This window comes from Corythoichthys intestinalis, chromosome 1 (genome assembly GCF_030265065.1).
Source record: "Corythoichthys intestinalis isolate RoL2023-P3 chromosome 1, ASM3026506v1, whole genome shotgun sequence".
Taxonomy (NCBI): Eukaryota; Metazoa; Chordata; class Actinopteri; order Syngnathiformes; family Syngnathidae; genus Corythoichthys; species Corythoichthys intestinalis.
This window is the reverse complement of record NC_080395.1, coordinates 52,295,001-52,320,238: the sequence shown is the minus strand read 5'-3', so window position 1 is coordinate 52,320,238 and position 25,238 is coordinate 52,295,001. Positions and strand designations below refer to the sequence as shown.

The 25,238-nt window shown below is 39.6% G+C and overlaps 1 protein-coding gene across 2 annotated transcripts in view; it reads left to right on the top strand.

Moving 5' to 3' along the window:
• Positions 1 to 12,636: 12,636 nt before the first annotated feature.
• pcdh17 (protocadherin 17) overlaps positions 12,637 to 25,238 on the top strand; it is an 87,630-nt gene continuing 75,028 nt past the window's right edge. Inside the window, exons 1-2 of one of the 2 annotated variants that reach the window (XM_057831784.1) lie at positions 12,637 to 13,182; positions 13,871 to 16,457. In XM_057831784.1, coding sequence (XP_057687767.1) covers positions 14,172 to 16,457 — 2,286 coding nt within the window. In that variant the 5' untranslated portion in view covers positions 12,637 to 13,182; positions 13,871 to 14,171. Of the gene's footprint in view, positions 13,183 to 13,870; positions 16,668 to 25,238 lie in introns of both variants that reach the window. The other variant, XM_057831777.1, reaches the window with a different exon arrangement.

Genomic DNA, 25,238 nt, shown 5'->3' with positions numbered 1-25,238 from the left:
AAAGAAACTGGGAGCTTGTATACACACAGACACAGACAAGGCGTAACGACACAACAAGGAACAGGTGAGCACAGGAGGATTCAGATTGGAGGATACACTTGGAGGCAGAACAGGTGAAATCAATGGGCAATCACAGGGACAAGTCACACTAGGAGAAAACCAACACAAAACCTAACACTACTAAGCATTCAAAACAGCATACTCATGAATTCTATGCTAACGCAACAAGTTACATTTGTGTGTGATGATCACTCAGGACAGACAAGACATGTAGGCTCTAATAAACCACAATTTTTCTCTTGTTAGAAACACATAAATTGTTAACTCAGTGGCAATATTTTATAATAGTTAGTACATATTTTGACCGATAGTTTGCGCCATGTTTTGCGGGCTGGGAGTGATTTAGGAATTGGGACATTTCCAATTGTGTACAACAGTTGTGTATTGCGGCCTAAACTCCCGAAGTAAAATGCCACAATGTGCTGCTTTTGGAAGCAATTTCCAGTCAAATTGAAACAAGAGGAGTGATGTGAGTCTCCACAGATTTCCTATTGACAAGAAGGGGAGAAAGATTTGGGAAAATGCTTGTAGACTGAGAAAACTTCCCAAAGGCTTTAGTCTCGCCATTTTTCTCCTACCGCTTTCGAGGCTTTCAGTCGATGACAACTTATGAAAGAGCTCACCGGAGCGGCTGGATATTAGCGGAGACTAAAACTATTTCAACTATTCCAACTATTTTTCCTCACAAAAAACCTCAACGCGCTCGGATAGCGAGTGAAATGCGCGCAATAAAGCGCCAAAGAGAAGAAACTCTTGTAGGTACAGCATTAGGCGAACCTTTGGGCATACTGCTAGTCACAGAGGAAGCTAATAATTCACCTCTACTGTCAGTTCATCAGTCACTAAGTGTGTCTGTTCAGTATTCGCCTAATATGAGTGATGCTGCCACTCAAACTGATCCAGACACGTACAATGCAGCGGTACAGTGGCCAGTTGATGCGGCTCGAGCACATAATGTGGACCACCCTTACGTAGCTAAACGTGATTTTGATGTACAAGACATTGAGGATTTGTTCCCGCCAGATGAAGAATTTAATGATGACAGTCAGCCACAACATGACTCCGCTTCTGACTATCACACGTGTGCATTCATAGTTTTATTACCTTCAGTGAGAGTTTATAATGTCAATAGTGATGAAAATAAAAATGCACGAATGACAAGGTGTGTTCAAACTTTTGGCCTGTCTGTATGTAAAGCACACGACAGCTCTGGATGCTAACAGTCTACATAAATGGAATAAGTTTGATCACGCAATAGCTCAGCTTGAAGATCTGCTAACAAAAACCGGAGTTCTCAACAGTATAGACTCTATCGCTCGGTTGTCATTGAGACACACTTGCCGCAAGGACATCACCAGTTTTGCCCAACTCTTGTCTTATCAGGTATTTCCTGCTCTGCATTTTTCCTTTGTTGCTCGTCTTGTGAACGACCGACAGTGCTGTCCTGCTTGTCACTTTTCCGTTCTGGTTCAAATTGGAAGGGCAGAACCGACGACATGTTGGGGTAGCTAACACGCTGGAAGTTCGGCAGAGGGCCCAGTGACGTCACTGCACTGCGACACAAAAGGGAATGGCGACCTATCAGTTAAAATAATTTTACAAATGTTATCAAAACAAAAACATTAAGAGGGGTTTTAATATCAAATTATTATAACTCATACTAACATTTATCTTTTAAGAATTAATTGTCTTTTATATTGAGGATCCCTTTAAAGGATAAAGCAACATTTCATATTCAAGGGACACAGGAAAATCTTACCATGTGTTTCCAACCAAGCAAGATGGAGCGCAGCCTAGCTTGAAACACATCCGAAACTCCAGTGAGGAGAGAGTGAGGCAGATATGCAGCACATGACACGTCGTGACGTTGACCCAAATACTGCAACGATGCAAGCTGACGTACTCTGCATATAATATGAATATGTCACGCATTATGAACCTATGACAGAAATTATGTTGCATTTTTGTCTCATTGTTGTTTCGTCAGATGAAAACTGGCCTTCGTTTTATTATGTTCTAGTCTCACAAGCCACAATTGTAGCTCATCATGTCATCGTCATGCAAAAAATTGTTCTTCTACGAAAAATTTTCATTATGTTTATTGTTAATGAAAACAACAATGTCCCCAACTTCGAAATGTCGGCCACAACAAACAACGATTCCCCACGTGTCTATTGGGCTAGAATCGGGCTGAAATCATGTAGTCTGAGTCAGGCATAAAGATATATTGACATCTTTAGTGCAAAACCAATTGGAGGGGATCTTTTAAGTTAAATCTATGGGATATACAGTAGAGTAGCTGATGCAGCTGTTGGGTGGTGGTTAAAACAGAAGCTTGTTTGCTGTCTGGAAAAGGGGCTTGGTTAGTAGCAGAAGCAGAATCTAGGCATTTACCTGAGATTGTGGCCTAAATAGCTGTAACTGGACACTTGCAAAAGCGCAACGTTTCTATATAAACTGTGGATGTTTTGTATGACTTAAGTGTTTTACTTTGTAATTGATTCTGTCCAATGTATGTGCAGTGTGAATGAGTTAATTCCTAACTTATTCCTAATTGGACTGATTGCAATTGTAACCGTGTGTCCCTTGGAAGTGACGAGCTTTTACTTAGAATCCGATGAATTTCTGATTAAACTATAATTGTCTAATGTATATATGTATATTTCTGCAGATGTGGTGCTCTTGGCCTCATCAAGCCGCGATCTCCAACTCTCACTGGAGCGGTTGGGATGAAGATCAGCACCTCCAAATCAGAGACCATGATCCTCAGTTGGAAAAGGAGGGAGTGCCCTCTCCGAGTCGGGGATGAGATCCTGCCCGAAGTGGAGGAGTTCAAGTATAATGGGGTCTTGTTTACGAGTGAGGGCAGGAGGAAACGATAGATTGACAGGAGGATCGGTGTAGCGGCTGCGGTGATGCGGACTTTGCATCGGTCTGTTGTGGTGACAAAGGAGCTGAGCCAAAAGCCGAAGCTCTCGATTTACCAGTCAATCTACGTTCCTACACACACCGATGGTCACGAGCAGTGGGTTGTAACCGAAAGGGCAAAATCCCGGATACAAGCGGACGAAATGATTTTGCTCTGCAGGGTGTTTGGGCTCTCCCTTAGACAGAGGGTGAGAAGCTCGGTCATCTGGCAGCGACTCAGGGTTGAGCCGCAACTCCTCCGCGTTCAAAGGAGCCAGCTGAGGGGGCTTGGGCATCTGGCTCGGATGCCTTCTGGACGCCTTCCTGGAGAGGTGTTCCAGGCATGTCCCACTGGCAGAAGGCCCTGGGGACGACCCAGGACACGCTGGAGAGACTACCGTATGTCCCTCGGCTGGCCTGGGAACGTCTTGGGATCCCGACGGAGTTGGTTGAGGTAGCTGGGGATAGGGAAGTCTGGGCTTCCTAACGAAAGCTGCTGTACCCGCAATCCGATGAATAAGCTGTTGATAATGGATGGATGGATGGAAAGATGGATGGATGTATATAATTACTGGAAATCTCATTTGCATTCATATTCTAACAAAATTTAATATTGCTCGCATTGGGCCAAAACCTTGTATGTCCAAATTTGGTCTATTGTTTTTGTTGTTGTTTTTCAATTGTTGTACTCGCAGCCTGTCAAGGCGGCACTTAGGTTGTTGTTCTTGTGGACACTAACTTTGAAGAGTTACTTCTTTGTCATTCAGGAACTGAACCATCTTAAAGCTTTGTAGTTATGTAGAATGGTTCAGTTTCTACTGATCTTCGGAGCCCAATTTTTGAATTTTTCTGTGTATTGTAGGGCTGAGTTATTAAAAGTTACCGTATTCTGCCTGACAGCAGTGATTGTGTTTTAGGTGTTATACAGCAGTAAATCCATTTGGCGACATGAAAACAATTAGGATTTATTTTGAAAAACACCTGGAGGATCTTTTCTAGTTACTGTTTAAACCATTTTTAACACTTTTTACAGCAATGTGACATAAAAGAAATGGGATTACTCAATGTCATTCAAGGTTGAATTGACTGATTTCCCATTCGAGGTGCTAATCATATTGTCAAACCATGTTGTAGCTTTTCATCTCATATTTGCTTATGCTATTCTGGAAATTCCCAAATGACTTGCAGAGGGTGTCAGGTACCCACAGTGAACATATCATTTTGTATCATGTTTCAACAGACAAGATAACACACACATTATATGCAAATTGGCACAGTGATGTGACATTTACCTTCATTATTTATAAACATCTTGACATTTTCACATCACACATGTTGTTTAATAATGAGTGTTAGTAACTATCAGACTAAATAATGAATAATGATTCCAACACTTGTCATTGGCTTACGTCAGACAGAGAGGTCAAAAGGTTTGTGTATATGCTTAGACTACAATATTAATGGTTAACATAGCAATAACATAAAAAAAGTGTTGCTAATAATATATGTTTTTAAAAACTGAATGTAAAACACAAATTATGATAATTGATTAAGTGCTTATTCTGCCTTTCGAATAAAGTTTGAGTGGATGGGCTTCAGCTCACTTGTGCTTCTAAACAATGTAAGTGGTTGAAATAGATGCGATACTACTCGTGATAGCAGTAGTCAATTCAAGTAAAATTTATTAATATAGCCCTTAATTACAACAAATGTATCAAAGGGCTTCACAAGCCCACATTTGACAGAAAATTATTACATCCACTGACAATTACTACATCCACTGATCTGAACCTACAAAAGAGCAAGGAAAAAAAAAACAAACCCCAACAGGAGAAAATGGGAAACCTCATATATATTCTACCTAATGGAAATAGCGCTACTCTTACCAAGGGAAAACCATTTGGGGAGGGGATAAACTTAGTAACCGAAGTTTTAGAACCTTAGAGGAGGGAATATAGGACAGATGGGAGTGTGCTACAATGAGGTGAGTACTACGCATAGCTGATAATGTATAGTAGGGAATCCAGTATTAAGACAAATCCCTTGTGAATATTAATTGATTCAAATTCTACTTTTTACAATACGGTTACTAATCTTGGAACCTATAGTTTTATATAGCAATATGTGTCTAGTGCAACTAGTTATGCGTGTAGCCACTCTAACGTGAGTTGTGTTAGTCAGGCAGACAATGAAACTGATGCACTGGAGCTGTCAGACCAGCCTGAGACCGATTCCCTCCCCCAGCCCGCAGCCATATAGCCAGTGGAGCACCATCCGCGACACGGGACTCAGGGCGGTACCCCATCAGAGTCGCCCCCAACCAGCTTTCAGGAATAGAAAGACCCCTCTCCCCCCACCAACCGGTACACTCCACTGCTGCCCGAGCCCCCACCCAAGGAGGAGTGCAGCGGTGCCCATCACAGTCCCCGAGGCCCAGAATGGGATTGGAACCTCACCTGTGAGAGAGCGACAGATACCACCCCACCGGCACGGGCAGCGCACCAACACAAACGTCGTGGTCCAAGCAGCACACCGGGACAGAAGACACAAAGACATGGGTCAGAGAATTATGCTCTGCCTAAAGAGCTACGTTGAAATAAAAGTGGAACCCACTTACCCGTGGTGGGCGAAGTACTCTTTTTTTTTTTTTTTTGTACCTAAGTAAAACTATAGCTAGAGGGTCAAAAAAATTACTTAACCAAAAGTACAGGTACCAAAAAAAAAAAAATACTCAAGTAAAAGTACAAAAGTACTGGCTTCAAAATTTATTTTACAAGCAAAAAGTAATTTTATTTTCTCCCGATGCAAAAATGTGATATATAAACAGTACAGGCCAAAAGTATGAACACACTTCATTCAATGCAACACAAAATGAAGGCAATGTGTCCAGCACCCATCTGAATGTGCGCTGCTGTCGCTGTAGTTTTTTTTTGGGTCAATATTTTGTTCACCTACCTAATCTTGCTTTACTCATGTTGCTGCCTCTAGTGCTTAAATACAGCATAGTTCCATGGGGCTTCTCGATTGTGCTGGAGGAATGTAAACGAAATATTTCACAAAGAGAAAACAAATTAAAAAGTAATGTGCGATCCAAGCGACATTTTGAAAAGCAGTAGAGTAAAAAAGGTCAGCTATGTGCTGTAAAATGTAGCGAAGTAAAAAGAACTTCATATTTGTACTCAAGTAAAGTAATGATACATAAAAAAAATTATTTGAGTACTGTAACGAAGTACCGTAGTTTTTCTTTTCCTTATTTTGAATGCTGCGGCTTATAGGCCAGTGCAGCTTATTTGTTGATTTATTTGGGTTAATAGGTAACGCTTTATATGACAGGGAAGACTGTCTTAAGACTGTCATAATTATGACATGACAATATCATGGGCATTACTGAATGCTTACGTATGACAGAGGTCATTAAGTGTAATCCGGCAAATTATGTCACTAACTCAATTTATGTCCAGTTTGGATCTTTAAATCCATCCAAAAGTGAGATAATTTGCCGGATGACACTAAATGACATATGTTATAAGCATTCATTAATGCTCATGACAGTGTCTTATAATAACTATGGTCGTCTTATGACAGTCTAATGGCGCCACTGTCAAATAAAGTGTTACAAAATACCATAACTAGCAATTATTGAAACAACTGGAACAGTAACTGAAGAAATAATTAGCACAGAACATTTTGATTGTTATTTACATCTGTAGCGCTGCAATGCATGCAAGGAGGCATGTCGGATGACAACAGTGTTGACAGCAGATGGCAGCAGATGTTTACTGTCTGCTTAAGGGAGCAGTAATTGCCAAATGAAGCTTCTCGAAGCAAGTGGTTCAAAGCTTCATGGCGGTTCATTTGATCTTATTACTTATTTGATCTTTCAGTCTCATGATGCCGCTATCAAACAAAGTGTTACCGGTTAATATATTTTGGTGTAAACATCCAGTAATACAGTAAAGACAGCTATGGCTTATAGTCCAGTGCGGCTTATCTATGAACAAACGTTGTTTTCATGTCAAATTTGGTGGGAGGCGGCTTATAGTCAGGTGCGCCTTATAGGCCGAATATTACTGTATTTTTACTTCATTGCATTCTACCACTGCCACGTACCAAAGTATTATTATGGTTACCAGGTTCACAACTTATAACCATTAACCCCACATAGTGCAGGGACCATGAGGGAAAAAAAGTGCATTGTATGAATTAAAATAGAACAGCCTGGCCAGGGAGCAGTCTGACATCAACAGGGAATTGCACGCCACAAAAACATCCGTCTCTGCTGTACCTCCCTCAAAAGAGTATGTGATGGGGTATGTGTTTATTGAGAATTCATTTAGAAAAAAAAGTAATATGTTTGGGAATTTTACCTTGTTTCATTTGAGTTAATCACCTTCCACAGCCTCTAAGTCTGAAGCATGAATAGGAGCGTATAAATATCTCAGGGAGTAGGGAGTGTGGTACAGCTAGACCAACAAATTGGAATCTCTGACCACATAAAACAGGACATCATCACCACCAATGGGACACAAAGGCAGCCTTTGTGGAGGTCTGTGCTGAGTGCCATTTTGGCAGAGAGTATTTTTTTGAACATCTTTTACCACTCGGATTGGATTTCATTAGGCTAACACTGATGAATACGGCACCGATTACTGAAGAAATTATGTTAGCCAGAAGTTAGTCAGATGTTACAGCTTTACCATTTTTAGACAGTTTCAATTTCCCTTGACAGTGCATCAGTGGAGACACAAAGGTACATGGCTTCCCGATGGACTGAGAGCGCCACACTCAACAGTAGCAGAATGAAATTTTCAATGAGTTTAAGGCTATTGTCTCTAATCTATTTAGTCCTGATCTTTTAAACAATATTCCTTTATAGCAAGATTGCAATCAAGGATTTAACTGCTCTGTACAAAAAAAAAAAAAAAAAATTTTTTTGAAGTCACTGTGTTTACAAGCTTAACAAACTGTTGAATGCCAGACATGAATTACGACAAGTTCATTATTAGAAAATGGACAAACATTTTCTCTCAGTGCCACATTGTCATACTGCCCACCTCTGAGTGGGTGCACATAAACTAAAACCAGAAAGCCGTATGCCCTTACCAGCTGGACAAATGACAAAAAGGTCATCTTATTATAAGGTTAAATAGCACGTTTTTTTTTTTTTTTAATTTGTTTTATGTAGAAAAAACATTATAGTACGTTAATACACTGTATTTAATGTTCAAATGCATTCTTTCATCATCACCAGAACTCAAAACATACTGTGAATCTGTTTTTCATTGTGCAAGGGGCTCTGGCATATGAAAACAATGCAAATTAACTGTACATTTAAGAATATATTTAGTTTTTTTTTTTTCCTTAAATGCACTAAAAACAATACTACTATACAGTTCTATTTTTCTCTTGTATGTAATTTCAAATCACATTAACAGGCCAACTCACTCCCCTGTATAATACTGTGCAATATAATATATAATAATTTCATAAATTGTGATTTATTGACCTGTTTTGCACATGCACCAATTGTTTTAATAAAACAACAAATGAAATCATGTTGTCCAGAAGTTTAAATGCGATCAATATCGGCAGTAAAAAAAGAATGACATTCTATTTGTATTTACTGTATATGTACATGTGTAATGAGGTCTTAGTATCATTACTATAAACTAACCAGATAAAATATACCTAATAGTATTTCCGTGTACCAACAAAATCCGTGTCAGCCCTTCTGCATTCGTAATTTTGCCTCTTTTTGGTCATTCAAGTGCCCGGCGTATCAATCTACACCTCATGTACACCTCATCATACACCTCACAGGCCGCACAGATTGTTAGAATTTTGTCCACGAACAATCAACAAAGTGATAAGAACAAATGCACACACAGAAAGTCCTGGAGCCTCTTCTACGTCGTGCTGAATCCATTTTTGGAGATTTGGTGGGTTCCTCTGGTTTGATTTTGCAGTTTAGCTAAACAGTCTACAAACTGATTACTTCAACCGCACTTCATGTTGTTCTGTCTAAACCAGAAGACCGTAGCAGAAAATGTCGAAAATGGCACCGCCCATGTTTCGTTCAGGAAACTTCTCACTTTTAAATAAATAAAACTAAAGTGCTTGTTCTTAAAACTATTCCATTGACATTTGCTGTGCAACCGTCATAACGTGCTGTGTCAGTACAATGTGGTTCGCATCATAGATATCATGTTAATGTATAAGGCAACATGTGTAACTGGTGGCTACTGGTGGATCTTGCATCGGGGAACTTCTCTGGCCGGCTCACTTGTAGCGGATCTAAGGTGAATAACTTCCTCCACTAAAATATTCTTAACTCACTGAATTCTTGACATAATTACAAGTGGATGGGTTCATAACAAACTGTTTTCATGTGGCTATGATTCTAGCTGCTGGATTTGAAGAAAATGTTATGAATATCTTTAAATTTGCATAAAATTGCTTCATCTGTGACATTTATAATAAACCAAGCATTTCTAAATCGGTTGAAAATTGAGCAATCTATTGCTATTTCAAAGAAAACACTATCTTGACTGCAGTGTTATGTTTATCGAATGGCCCTGATGTAAAATGGCCAACGAGTGACAACACATGTTCCAATTGTCCACCTGTGGATGCAGTTTCAGAGAATAATGGCAAACTGATGTCACTAGCCGCTTGATGAATAAATGCTCCGAACGTCTCATTACCATGCCGTTAAAGTTCAGAAGACATTCACAATATATTGATGACCCGCTAACATTACAAAACTATTGGTAGTTAATTTGTCTATGTCGCCTATATGAGTGAATTATTGATAGCATTTGAAATGAACGTTAATAGCTGCACTCTGTTATGTTACTGCTCACTTCATTTTTCAGATGAGTTTATTGAAATATTTCAGAAGACAAAAAGGTGAGATGAGGCTAGTCAGGTATCACTAGTTTTTTTTTCCCCCTAAATTATTTCCTACTGATAATGTTGGGTGTTTATGACTAGGAGGCACTGGATTCTACTTTATTAATTTTTCTTTTTTTCCCCACCAAATGTTGCACTGTTTGATAATAGTTTTGTGAAATTAATTGATTCAGTATCTGCATTGATATGGATGCAAGGATACAGGGCCAATCCTGACCAATTTGGTGCCCTAGGCAACATATTTATTGCCCCCCCCACCCCCACCCCCCCATTTTCACCACATATATTTAAACACACAATGAAAAAGCACGTAATTTATCTCTTTGTAATTTATGATATAAAAAGACAACAAACAAGTGCAGAAATTAAAAGAAAAATGCTGTAATAACTATTCAAAAGCACTAATGAAAACACTTCAAAAACAAATGCATTGAATAAATTAAAATTGTTATTACAATATGATTAACACCCACCCACACAAACCTATATAAAGATACACAGAACACTTTAAAATGCAACTTTTTTTTTCACCTTGATTTATAACCTTACTCACCTTGTCTTCACTGATGCAAAAGCATCGATTGCACTTTCAAATGACAGTTGTTTTGGAAGGTCCACTTCTTTCCTGGACTTGGTGGGCTTGGATTTGGTTCTGATGTGGATAAGTTTGCTGTAAAAGATGGCCCAGGATGTACAGAGGTAGAAGGAAAATATTTCAGAAGAGCATCTACATAGAGAAGAAAGTGGAATGTTACATTATATTAGTCAAATAGCTGTTGATTGTGAAACCAGCATGACATAACCATAATAGCTCCTAAATTCTTGCAGCCTACTGTACCTGTCTATTGGATCTGGCCACTATCTTTGGTGGACATAGTTAAAAGAAAATAAATTCTTGAAGCAAGGCAACTACACAGGACTATCCATTAATAATGAGTTGAATAATAATTGATAGCAAGAAAATTTAATAAATTGAATATGTTTTTACATGAATGTCATCACCATTGCAATTAATTAATGACACATTTAATGACTGTTTAAATGTTTGCATTTAAATCCGTGGCACTTTTAGTCCCCAATATCACAAAACTTTGAAATTATTAATTCCATATTTAATGGTGTATTTATTTAATTAACCTTGGCACTTTTAGGCAAGGCAAATTTATTTGAAAAGCACAATTTAACACAAGGTAAAAGTGGTTCACATCACATGAAAATAAGCAAGACAACTTTAGTCTCCTATACACTATGTCCATATTTCTCTAAAATTGGAGGGGGAGTAAATTTAACTGAAACTAATCCACAGCTGGCTGAATACTGAAAATATTTATAAAACAACAGCCTGGCTAATGATACAGTATAATTTTGCTTAGCACTAAGTCATGTCAGCTCTATGTAAATAACCGCTATCTTGCAGTTGTGCTAAGTCTACGTGCTTATGCTGTTGAAAAAAATCATCACAACAAACCTGTCTTTGCTGTCTTCTTTCTTTTTCTTCTGACCCGAAGGGCTTTTGTCTTTTCATGAAGTTGACTTGTCACCGTAACGTCGCTCAATTGCAGAGACTAAAAATACCACCTTCAGGTAGCTCACTGGTCTGCTGGGTGGTGAGACTAGGGTCCGTGGTGAAATTATCGCATCACAGGAAAAAGTGAAACGGGCAGAAGGCACACTAGAAAAATGATTTCATTATTATTTAAATACTTATTATGAGCGGTTTTGTTGTTCTTTTGTTTTATTGTTTTGTATATTTTTTTTGAATACTGCTTTCATCAAATATTATTTGAATATTTTTCTTGACGCCTTTTTGGACGCTGGTGCGCCCTTAGGCAGTTGCTTAAATTGGGCGGCACGGGTCTGCATTAAGGATATCTTACTTTTTAAATCTTAAATTATTCCCAAATAATGTAAAAAGGACTGATTAAAAATTAAAAACAGTACAGTGCACACTTTCCGATGATATTTGTAAGAGCAGTCCTCCTACTGTGCGTTCTGCTTTCGGCTGTTATTTATTTATTTTTTGACATTTATTTAATATTATTTTTAAAAATGTTTTTACTTCTAGGGACTGGTTGGCGGATGTTCTCTTCCAGAGAAGTAGGATGGATGAATGCTGGCTTAATGGTAAAATAAACAGCTCTCAAGATTCAGTGCCTTTAACTGCCATCAAGAGCTGGTGAAAGTAATAAAGCCTACATTTCACGAAGGTAAACACTCCAAAACCATGGTCGCTTGAGAATTCTCAATTCAGTCATTGAATTCCTCATAAACCTCCCGTCTTTTTCAAGTATTCTATGACATTTACATTCTTTTTTTTTTTTTGGTACTGAAAATGATATACTCAGACACACACTCTTATTTAAAAGCATGCCGATTTGTAATGCAGTCAGATTTGTTCTTGAGCTACATCTACTGAAGTGTGTTCTTTTTGTTTTCTTTGTTATTTTTTGTGTTATTTCAGCGACATTGAAATGTCTAACGACTTAACGGACATTTCCTTTTCGGGCAACACATCTGCTGGCTTCCCGGATCGTAATAACAATGAAGTCAAGTGACCAGTGCGGGTTTCTTTCTCTCTTCTTTTTTGAAAAATAACACGAATTGCGTGTGGCCAACGAGGCGCCCATCATTTGTAGTCCGGGCTGGTGCTTGCGTTTGAATCCCTCCTTCTTTCCCCACCTCCTTAAAGCGATTGGCTGCCTCAGGAGCGCAGACAATGTTTTAATGCAGCGTGTTCGTGCTCGGAGTTCAGTCTATACTAGGAAGCGCGCTTGTATTCAGAACCCGTCCAAACGTGAACAACATACTTTGAAAGAGCGTGCTTTTCACAGCCGGTAAGTCATCGGTTTTATTGGAAGTTGATGTAGAATACAGACGAACTGTTGCCTCCCCGCTCTCTCGCACTTTGGATGAGGTCGCCGGGCAAGGACACCGCGCAGCTTCTGCTGATTTGGACCGAGGAGGACCAACTGACCATTTGCCCCTTTTCAAACGTTTAGTTTGGATCTTACCTTGCCGCTCTTCTGGATGTCCATCCCATATTGAACGCGGATGAACACGGATAGCAGAAAGCAGGCTCTGCATCCTAATCACACAGCAGAGCGCACTTCAGCTCATTGACATTACGGTCAGACTTTTCTGAAGCCATTTTAATTTATTTATTTACACTGCGGTGCATTGGAAAGAAAGGGCATACACCTTTAAGTTATTCTTTAAGGGTTCAAACTCACCCAAACCCATTTGGAAACTGACTTTGGATCTACATTTTTATTATGTTGTGGATTTTTATATCCAATCATATAGGTAAGTTCACCTCTTTTTTTCCTTTCTTTTTTTCAGTCATGTATATGTGTGTGTGTTCTCGGGATTTAACATCAATTTCTGAGGGAGCGTGAGGACGCAACAGCTTTTACAGTTGAATCAAGCAGAGAAAGACACAGAGCACCAGAGGAGAGAATTACATGGTTCTGCTGATGGCTGGCAGCTCGTTTTTAGAATTCTTATGAGGCTCATTTTAAATATCCGGATTATGCGGATTTGTTAATGCGTGTAAGAGGCTCATTTTATACTCACTTATTCAAATAATCGTCACAATAGGCTATCTCCTGTTTTTTGCCCGCACTCACATATTATTCAAGTTAGACAGCCATCATCTTGACATACCCCCCAACCTCAGTGAACAGCCAGGTAGTGAGTGCATAATGATTTAGTAACTGAATGTCAAATTAAATCCCAATTGTTAGATTTTTATGATGTATTTATTAAATCATCTTAAAATTGAATCATTATCAGAATTATGCAGTATCTTTCCAAGGTTAACTAATCGAAAGCTCCTCCTATAATTGTGTTGATGAATTACACATAAACCCTGTTTACATGTTGGCTGAATGATGGACCTTATCGGTCCCAGGAAGAATTTCTGTTTTGTGTAAATTATGCAAACTCCTATAATTATATCATAATACATTTACATTGTTGTGCTTTCTTCTAGGTGGTATGGATATTTGTACAAAATGAATATTCTATTTGGACAGTGGATCATGATTATTGCTCAGATGAGTTGGAGTGCTCCGCAGAATATGAATTAGGCGTTCAGTGCCACAGATTGCGGGGGAGACAGAAGAGGAGCGCAACCGAACAAACTAAGTCCACCAAGACAAATGTCAAGACCTCACATGATGAATAGGACTCTTCATTTGATCCGAAGTAATAATATCCAGATCTAACATAATATCAACAGGTCAAAGGCAGCGCAGGATAACACACCTTTTTGCCATTACTACGGAGTGGGGATGTATCTTTCTATTTTCTTTTTCCTCCTAATATGGGCTCAAGCCCTGACATTGAAAAACTTGAATTACTCTGTCCCAGAAGAACAAGGTCCAGGAACAGTAATTGGAAACATTGCCAAAGATGCCAGACTGGGATTGGAACAGATTGGGCAGGGAGGACAAGGAAAGAAAGCCAACTTTAGGGTGTTGGAGAATTCAGCACCACATCTTATTGATGTTGACCCCCAGAGTGGACTTCTCTATACAAAGCAACGCATTGACCGAGAAACATTGTGTAAGAGAAATCTCAAGTGCCAGCTTTCCATGGAAGTGTTTGCCAATGACAAGGAGATCTGCATGATTAAAATTGACATCCAAGACATTAATGACAACTCGCCTGTTTTCCCTTCAGATCAAATTGATATTGACATATCTGAAAATGCAGTTCCGGGGACACGCTTCCCTTTGACCAGCGCTCACGATCCAGATGCAGGGGAAAATGGTCTTAAAACCTATCAGATAACACGTGATGACTACAATCTATTTTCCTTGGAGGTAAAATCACGTGGGGATGGAACAAAATTCCCAGAATTGGTTATTCAAAGACCTCTTGACCGGGAAGAAAGAAACCACCACACACTTATATTATCTGCCACTGATGGTGGGGAGTATCCTCGGTCTGGTACCATGCAGATAAATGTCAAAGTTATTGATTCCAATGACAACAGCCCTGCGTTTGACCAGCCAGCTTATGTTGTTGAAATTCCTGAAAATGCACCTCCTGGTAAAGTCTTGATTGATTTAAATGCCACGGATCCTGATGAGGGCAACAATGGACAAGTAGTCTATTCTTTTAGTGGCTATGCCCCAGAGAGAATCCGGGAGCTGTTTTCAATAGATCCTAGAACAGGGGTTATAAAGATTCAGGGCGAAATAGATTATGAGGAGAGTCCAGTTATTGAGATTGACGTCCAGGCAAAAGACCTTGGACCCAATCCGATCCCGGGCCATTGTAAAGTCACTGTTAAAGTGCAAGACCGTAATGATAACTGGCCCTCTATTGGCTTTGTGTCCGTACGACAGGGAGCCATCAGTGAAGCAGCACCTCCAGGCACTGTTATTGCACTGGTTCGTGTCACTGACAAGGACTCCGGCAGGAATGGGCAGCTTCAATGCAGAGTGCTGGGTAATGTTCCCTTTAAGCTGGAGGAGAACTATGATAACTTCTACACAGTGGTGACAGACAGACCACTGGACAGAGAGGCACAAGATGAGTATAATGTCACCATCGTGGCCAAAGACAATGGCATTCCACCTCTAAACTCAACCAAATCATTCACTGTAAAAATTCTGGATGAAAATGACAATGTCCCTCGCTTTACCAAGTCAGTTTACCTTCTCCAAATACCAGAGAACAACATTCCAGGGGAGTTTTTGGGTTCAGTTCTTGCTCATGATCCAGATTTAGGCCAGAATGGCACAGTTTACTATAGCATTATTAATTCCAATGTGAGTGGCGGTGATGTCAATACTTTTGTAAATGTGAATGCAGCCAACGGAGCCATATATGCAGTAAGGTCGTTTAACTATGAGCAAATAAAATATTTTGATTTCAAAGTTCTTGCCCGAGATGCTGGCTCGCCACACCTAGAAAGCAACGCTACAGTGCGCATCAGTGTTCTGGATGTCAATGATAACATACCTGTCATCGTGCTACCCCTTCTACAAAATGACACTGCTGAAATCCACGTACCAAGGAATGTTGGTGTTGGCTACATTGTCACAACAGTGAGAGCAGTGGATAATGACTATGGTGAAAGCGGGAGGCTTACGTATGAGATCTCTGATGGGAATGAAGAGCGTCTTTTTGATATAGATCCAGTGACTGGCGAAGTGCGAACATCTCACCCTTTCTGGGATAATGTGAACCCAATTGTTGAGCTGATCATCCGTGTATCGGACCATGGCAAGCCAACCCTCACTGCTGCTGCTAGGCTCATCATTAAGGCCTCCAATGGACATCCTGCTGATGGACTGCTGCATGTGGACGACCATCAGAACTGGGATATGTCACTGCCTCTCATCGTAACTCTTAGTATAATATCAATCATGCTTTTGGCTGCCATGGTCACCATAGCGGTCAAGTGCAAGAGGGAGAATAAGGAGATACGAACCTATAACTGTCGCATTGCAGAATATTCACATCCACAGCTGGGGAAAGGCAAGAAAAAGAAGATTAACAAGAACGACATCATGCTGGTGCAGAGCGAGGTGGAGGAGCGGGATGCCATGAATGTGATGAATGTGGTAAGCAGTCCTTCCTTGGCCACCTCTCCTATGTACTTTGACTACCAGACACGCCTGCCACTCAGCTCACCAAGATCAGAGGTCATGTACCTTAAGCCCACTTCCAATAACCTCAGCGTGCCCCAAGGCCACGTGGGATGCCACACCAGCTTCACAAGCCCAGTCACCAGCACAACAGACACACCTACTAACCGCATGTCCATCATACAGGTAAGGGGAATTGCACTTCTCTCCTACACTGTTATGCCCACTTCCACGTGACTACCTTCATGAAGCATCCCCGTCTTGTCAACATGTCCTGTAAAATGAAAGATAAAGAGTCCAAAAGCAGAGAGTCAGTAGAGCACAGAGGGAAAAAAGGAAGGGGCGGGGGGAGCATTAGAAGGATTAAATATTACTGTCCGCTCTCACAGCAGATCTAGTGACATCCATACAAATTATTTGCATTTGAAATATGTCACGATAAGCTTCACAAACTTTCTTTTTTCTACAATACAATGTATGACTAAAATTCATATTCCCTTAAAATATAACAAATAAGTGTTCCTTTTTTTTTTTTTTTTTTTTTTTTGGCATCATGCTAATTCAGTTTTTGCAACGCATACATCCATTTTCTTTAATGCTTGCCCTCATTAGGATAGAGGGTAATTGGGCCTGTCCCAGGGGATTTCAGGCAAGGCACCCTGGTCTAATCGCAGGACACATATGGACAAACAACCATACACACTCATGTTTACACTGAGGCACAATTTGGAGTTTTCAATTAACAAAAGGGGAACATTGTGGGGATATGACAGGGAAATGGAACACATAGAGTAAACTAAATTTGACAAAATGATATTGATATTATTACCCCTGAAAAGTGATCATGAATGCCGTCAATTCGTATAAAATGAAATGACAGAAATTTGTATTTCGTTTAATTGTAATTTCCATTCATTGAAGTCATTTAGATTAAGAATTAATACTGTTAGAATTAACCACCAAGAGATTAGCAGATTTAACATATTTTTACAGCTACTTTAAGCTACTTTGTGAGGCGTATTTAGGTATAAAAGTCTAATGTGCTAACTTCTCTGTGTCTTTGGCCTTAAGCTCATTAAAAGTCTGTCGAGTCAGACTAGGATTAAGACCTGCAACACTACATTGTGCTTGGACAATGGTCAATTGCAGATGATCATGCCTTTCTTTTGATGTTTACCTTATTCTACACTCCCACAATTTTTGTTTAGTTCAGTTGTAGGTATAACCTGTATATTTAATATAGGAACTGACCATTTATGATTTTTTTTCTACAATATTTTTACACTTAATAATGTTAGATGAGTTGTTTTATTTTTGTATTGATCCAGTTCACCAATACCGTTTGTGTCTTAACTAAGTTGTCCGTTGTCCTTCGTACCCCCTATACTATGAGCTGGACATTTCTTTGATGATGACTGTGATCAAATGTGACACATTCCCACCAGGGAGGAAAGCCACTGTCTGTTGTTCTCACTCTCAACCATGGTTCTATTATAAGCCAGCTGCAAAGGGCAAAGGTCAGCACAATGAGCATTAGTGGGACTTCCTAATCAGAGGGACAGGGTCGTTTCTGGCTGTGTCTTGTCTAATTTAGTGATAAATTATTCTGCGTTATAGTTCCAAATGTACACTCATTGTGTGCACTCTTTTCTCTTGCTTCTTTCGACAGTCGTAAGAAAATCTAGCAGAAGCAACAAAGCACTCCTTGATATCTTGTTTTAAGTGGGTCCCCTGAAAGTGTGAGACATGTTGGGTGCTCTATTGTATTATTCAAGAGAAACCAATATAGAGAGAGATGCCTTGAGGCATTAAATTTCTTCAGAAGCTGTACAGAAGCATATCATTTTCATCTCCACCCTGCCATCATTCTCTTTATGTGGACAGTAAGTAACCGGAGTCGGAGCAAAGTGGCAGTAGAGGAAATATGTCAGGAAACAAAGACAAAATTCCTCCTTCATTGATTCTTGGGCCCCTTAGCCCATCTGTCACTGCAGATGCTAGTGAAGGAGCCCAGACAGGAAAAGAAATGTATGAAGTGGAATTGCATGTTCCCTGCTCATTCTGTTTAACAAGGGCAACTAAATGTGATCGTGTACACATGCACCTGCATGCCTCCTATTAGCCCGAAAGCCTGCAAAGCACTTGCAATGCTCCGACTGGTCCCTCATCATGTTTTACAGAGGCATGCTGGCTTAGAGGCACTGCTAGGTCTATTGCTAGGAGAGTGGAATAACATGAACATATCAGCAGAGCTCCACTGGCCTTATCGTTGTTACCACTGGGCCAGAAACCAGCCCGAAGAGCTTCATTTTATTTGCAAGGAGAATTCCTGGTGTAAGTAGATGAATGATACAGAGTAATGATTCTTAATACTGCTTAAGGCGTTGAAGGGAATTACTTAGTGCAGGCTGGAGGGTAGAGCCAAGCTGTTGCAGAATTCCTCCATGCTCGGAAGGATTCTGGTCACTCTAGAGTAGGCATGTGCCCTATGTCCAATACAGTTAAAGATTTGATTTTTCATTGATACATTTCAGCACATAATGATTCTTGGAAAAAACTGCTTCCAATTTATCCAGCTTTCTAGAGATATTGTTCAGTGGTCCATAAATTGTCACATCAGATGTTTAAACAAATTGTTATTTCAATTGAACAGACACTCTCATATTGGGATAATTTGGTAATCTAGAGCATCTTGTGCATGGAACAAATGGGGAAACTGTTATAATCAGGGGTGAGCATAAGTGGTCCGCATGCGCGCATGCGTACTGGACGTAGACAAACGCGCTGGCCCTCGACGGTTTCCATACGCTTTTGCGTACCGATGGCTGACCACTGTATTTGCGGCGGACACAAGAAAATCACTTCTGAAAATGTCAGAGGCAGGCCCCACTGAGTAATTATTTCCGTGTTCCCCTACCCCCGTCAAAAGACAGACAGACGACAGAGATGTCACCGGAGCTACCAAAAAAAAGGACTTTTGCTGAAAAGTGGCTGCAGGAGGTTCCATGGCTAGAAGCTAATGATGCTCGCACGGAAATGTGGAACAAAATTTGCCGTGACAATCCCAATTTCGCTGATAAGAGCAGCACATTTTTTGTAGGGTCAAAGAATTTCAGCCATCCAAACTTTGAAAAGCACGAAAAAAACAGAGTATTTGGCAATTAAGCAAACTATCGATGTCGGACAGGACCCCACTCGCCCTATGGACAAGTGGGGGAATAAAGTTTAATGAACAGCGTCATGCACTGACGAACGTGTTTCTGCTCGCATTTCACAAAGCTAAACATGCACGTTCAATGAGCTCTTATGAGGAGGACATCCCACTTTTACAAAGACTTGGAGTTAATGTGGGAGCCGCATAATGTCCTTTATTTTGAATTAGTGCTTTTATGTTTATTTCTTTACATTTCACTTCATAGTAATGGCAATTTTGTTGTGCCAGTTGATGTTAATCAACCAATAATTGTTAATATAATTATTTAAAGGTAATTGGCTCTAAGTAAAGCTTGTCATAATTTTATCGCATCAGGTGGGTCGGCTCTCAAGTTCAATGAGGACCAAGTCACATCTCCAGGTCCTCTTCTGAGAACCTGGGCAAAAAATTATGTGCACCCCTGGTTATAATTGCCAAAAAAGGCAGTAAACCCTGCCTTCAGGTGGCAGTATTCTGCTGTGAGTTTAAGGGATGGTTCTCCTTTGCTTTTTTGGAATGGTACGTATTTTAGATTATTTGTACTTGTATTTGTTACACCATCAGAAACATGCAATCCATGATTTTTAAAGAACGTTTACAATTCATTCTACCTTATTTGAATCATATATATTAGACCGTTTTAAAAAATGAACGGTAGTTATAACCCTTTAAAAAGACATTAAGATTTGAGAATGTACTGTAATTATTTGAGCTGTGTGAATTTTAGATATTGTTTAGCCTTCCTTGATCTGTTTTGGTTGTCCGTATGCATACCAACAATGCTGCTGTAGTTTAAAATGAATTCTTCCAGGAACGGTCTCTGTCGGCATAATTCAGGCAGATTTATGTGTGTGGGTGGGTGGGTGTAATTTCATTGTGTATTCCAAGCATAGGATTTAGTCCTTTCGAGCCAGAGCCTCTTCTCTTTTATGAGCGTGACAATCTTGCATTTGTCCAAACCTTGAAACACCCTTCCTCTGAGAAAGGCACACACACTCAAGCACGCAAACACACTGATGTGCATAACAGGGCTGTGTCTTATCACATCCTCTGCCATATATTATATTGAAATTGCTCCCACACTTGAGAGACCACTGAGGCACTGGATTAGAAAAACAGTCTTTATTTAATTTTTCTTTCCCCCTTCATCTTTAGATAGCCGCTCTCCTCTAGAGCCTCCGGTGGGATGGGATAGAATGAAAAGTGCGTGTGCGTGTGAGTATTTTACCTGGGAAAACTAAACACTTTCAGAACAGACTTGGCAGCTGTTTCAAAGTCAGTCGTGTACTCACACCATGCACTTGTTCTTAACCACAGAGTAAGTGTGATTACTCTTTCATTTAGCGCTTCTCAATATTTTGAAACTCCTTATTAAATGTTAGGCTGTTGAATATTTTGTTGCTTGAAAGTAAATAATTATTCCAGTGTTTTAAAAAAAAATTTTAAAAAAACATGTTTATTGTGCATGTATTGTTCATTCTGTCCTATTTCTCATCTTTTGTAAGTCTCTTAAGAAAAAAAAAAAAAAAAAAAGATAGATTAGGCGGTTACTCCAAAATAGGTTTTGGGATTAAGATATTTTTAGTATTGCCTGTGCACAAATTTGCTAATCTGTTTACTCTGTTTTTATGTCCTTCTGAAAAAAAAAAAAAAAAACTACGAAAAATGAAAAAAAAAAAAAGATTCAGATTTACAAAGAGTTGCACCTAGAAATTCGTTTATTTTTTTATTTTTTATTTATTTATTTATTTTTTGTCAGTCAGTTTGAAGCAGTGAATTTAAGGTGACCTTTCATTATTATTTTTTTACATTATCGTTCACAAAATTGATGCAATTGATACATTTCAAGGCTCCAGACTGTGACCTTATGGTCGCATTTTGTGACTAAAATTAGAGCAAGTTTTTTTATTTTTTTAATATACTCGCACATGTGCGACCAGTAGCATTGCGTTTTTTTTTTTTTTTTTTTATGTAACGAGCTGGTTTGCCAAGAGAAAATGCAACTGAAGAAAAAGACGGTGGTGGTTGGAGATATGTGGAGCGGGTCATAATTGGGGTAGCGGGAAATATTGACAGCACTAGCGAACAATGGCGAAAAAGGAAAATAAATTACTACTTTCTTTCCAACAAACTGGAGGCCAACGGGGGGAATAGGTCTGACTTAGGGGCTCGACCAACGGGAGGTGATGAGTGATGGCGAACAATGCGACTGCAGCGCCAAGCGACAAACACTGCCCTCTGCCTATGCGTCATCTCTGATTAGCTATGAATTTGGAAGGCTTTTTGACATTTTCGGTCTTTTCTGACTGCCAACAACTTCCCATACTGCTGCTTTTTTATTTATGTCCCGTATGTATGTATGTAAAAAATCATACACTGTGATTTCGGGATTTTTTCGGGATTTTTTTTCTTTAGATTGTCTCTCACAGTGGACAAGCACCTACCATGAAAATTTCAAACCCGCCCATCATTTCTAAGTGGGAGAACTTGCAAAATCGCAGGGTGTTCAAATACTAATTTTCCTCACTGTATTAACTATATGACAGTACGCCGTGAAATTCAGCATTTTTTTATTTCTCCTCTCAAAAAGTTGAATATCATTGCCAAAATGAGGGGTGAAAACCTAGCACCAAAAACTTCGGAAAATTACTGTCAATCCATCTTCATTTCTTAGTGGTGTAATTTAATTTTTGTTTTGTTTTGTCACTTGTAATGTAAACCATTTGAGTCATAATGAATGCAACTGCCTGAAATGAAAGAAAATACAAGTCGTAATGTATGCCAATTTAATATGCCAATGTATCTCAATGTTACATACTCATCGCATTCTGTAAAGCTGGGTACCCATTTATTCATCAATAATTGATAATAACGGACATGTCGTCTGATTGCTTGCTTTTTTTTCGTAGTGCTTTGTCGCCCCCTAGTAGAGCTTTGGTGTAGCTAATTCCAGTTCTGTAGATCTAAACACATGACATATTGAGTTCATAGTGTGTTCAGCTATTGCTCACATGACGAGCTAACTTTGACGGTGATTGTACAGTATAACTGCAGTTACTCCCATTGCCTTTCGTTGTTTGTGCGAAGTACAAGTATCGCTTATGATAGTCTCCGTTTGTTTCATGTAACACGATTTTTACGTAGCACATCAGGGCTGGCCCAGGCCATTTGGGAGCCCTAAGCAAAATAATGCAAAGGGGCCCATATTTATGGCCCACCATTTCGTCACAGTGTACTGTGAAACCCATACATGCAATCCAACCCATATGTCCATATTTTGTATATTATTCAGATTGTGTTGCACTGCATATTTCAAACTTCTCACCCCAAATGATTGTCAGTACTTACAGTACATAGCGCCAAACCTTTTTCTAAAAGAGAAAAGAAAGAAGTTAAGGAAGAACTTTTATTTTATTAAGCTTGTAATCAAGTATCAAAACTCACAAAAGTCAAATAAAGCAAACTGTAGTAAACAAAATAGAATATAAATTAAAACAATTGCCAGATTGGGGGCCCCCTAGTGGTCAGGGGCCCTAAGCAGCTGCATAGTCTGCGTATAGGCTGGGCCGGCCCTGTAGCACATTTATGGTATGACTATTTTGTTTGCCTACATTTACAGTTAAGTAGCAGTAATGTTTAGAGATTGACCGATATGGGTTTTTCAGGAATGGTGACGATTATTAGTAGAGCGGCCGCTAACCGATTTTTGGAGCAGTTATTCATTTGCAGTAAAAGTGTAAAAAATTGGCGTAAAAAATTTTTAATAATGCAAACACTGAACTCCACTGAAATGCCTGACACATGTTTATTAAAAGACACAAATAGAAAATAATAGCTCCAAAAGTGCCCGAATTTCCTAGACTCAGAAACATCCGTTATAAAGTTGAATAAAAGGTTAAAAAAATAGCTCTCTGAATTTTTTACACAGACAAGAAAGCCCTGATGACCTCTTCATTTACCATTACCATTAAACCAATCAGAGGACCGGGCGAATCCTTGTGCAGGAGACAGCAGGTAGAAAGAGGCGCAGCTACATCTGAGCCGAAATAACCCAGTTTTAAATTGATTTTTTTCATATCGACCGGTCCGATTAGGAAAAAAAGTGCAGAGACCGATAAACGTCAAATTTCCAAATGTCGGCGCCGATAATCGGCCTGGTCGATCTCTAGTAATGTTAATCAAACTTAACTAAATTTTAGTCTAGGTTTTACTCTGCCCTTCTAATTAACCCAGTTCTTTAATTTGTGTGACATTCGTTATTCCGGGCATAGAATTGTTATGTTTGTGTCATTCAGTTTTACTAATTAAATGCTTCGGTCAAGAGAATAAAGAGTAAAGTGTAGGGGTGTAATGGTACACAAAAATCTCGGTTTGGTACGTACCTCGGTTTTGAGGTCATGGTTCGGTTCATTTTCGGTTGCCTGGTACACAAGACTCACCGCTGTTCCAGCTATTGAGTCTGGCCACCATTCAGCGGATACAATTTCCAGGGCTAAGCAAGCCACAGCAAACAGACAGCGGAGTGGACCAATCAGCAACGGGCAGACGTGACGTTAATAAAACGACGAGGGCAGGACGAGGGACTTGCGCGCGAAAGGAAACATACGAGGAGAGCGGAGTTTATTCAACATGGCTGGCGCGAGACAGACTGTTGTCAATGACTCGTGTCGATGTGTTTTTGGTAATTTAAAACTGATTTTACCGTGGATTGGAACATATTCTCGGCTCTCCTGTTCACCATCTGTGTTGTTGTGGAGACGACTTTCGACGCGCAAGAGTGACGTTGCTCGTTAAGAACACGTCACGCAAATAAACAAATCTGATTTGTCGATTAATTTTGTACCTGCTCGAGAGGCCATTAATGGGCTGGGTCCCAGAACTTTTCTCTCAGTGTTTGAAAAATAGAGGGAGAACAGTCTGGCCGTGCCAGGCAACATTTTCGGTACAGTAAGAAAACAAAATGCAAAATATCAATGTGCTAGTTGTTTATTACACACTTTTGTGCTTTCAAGAATAGGAACATTGGCCTATACAAAGCTAGAATTCTGCTCAAAAAGTAGCGGGTATTTAAAGATAACAATCCAACAACAATTTGCCTTTCAGACCCCATGTATTGGTCAGCTTTCTTTTTGAAAGAAGAAAAAAGAAGTCCTGTGCTAAAGAGAAAAGCAATCCCAATGACAAAGATTTTAACATGTATTTTACAAATGAAATGCCTCAATGAATATTTTTTTTTCTCATGAACCGTTATTAAAAGCTTTATTGGTGGATTTTCTCAAGTCAAAGCGCCACACAGAAATCAATAAATTTAATTGCGTAAGCAGGATCTGTGTATTATTATGTATTATTTAATTACAGGTGTTTTAGCTCATTTGGATTTTATTTAAATGGGCTATTATTTATTTTATTATGTGTACATATTTTACACGAGTGACCTCCGGTCTGCCCGATCCTTGCTAGTAGTATTGACGCAGGAGGGCCGCGTCTCACGTCGAATAATAAACTCTGCCGTTCTTTTCGCGTGCGTCACGTTGAGCCGCTTCTGGGACGCGTCTAACACGCGG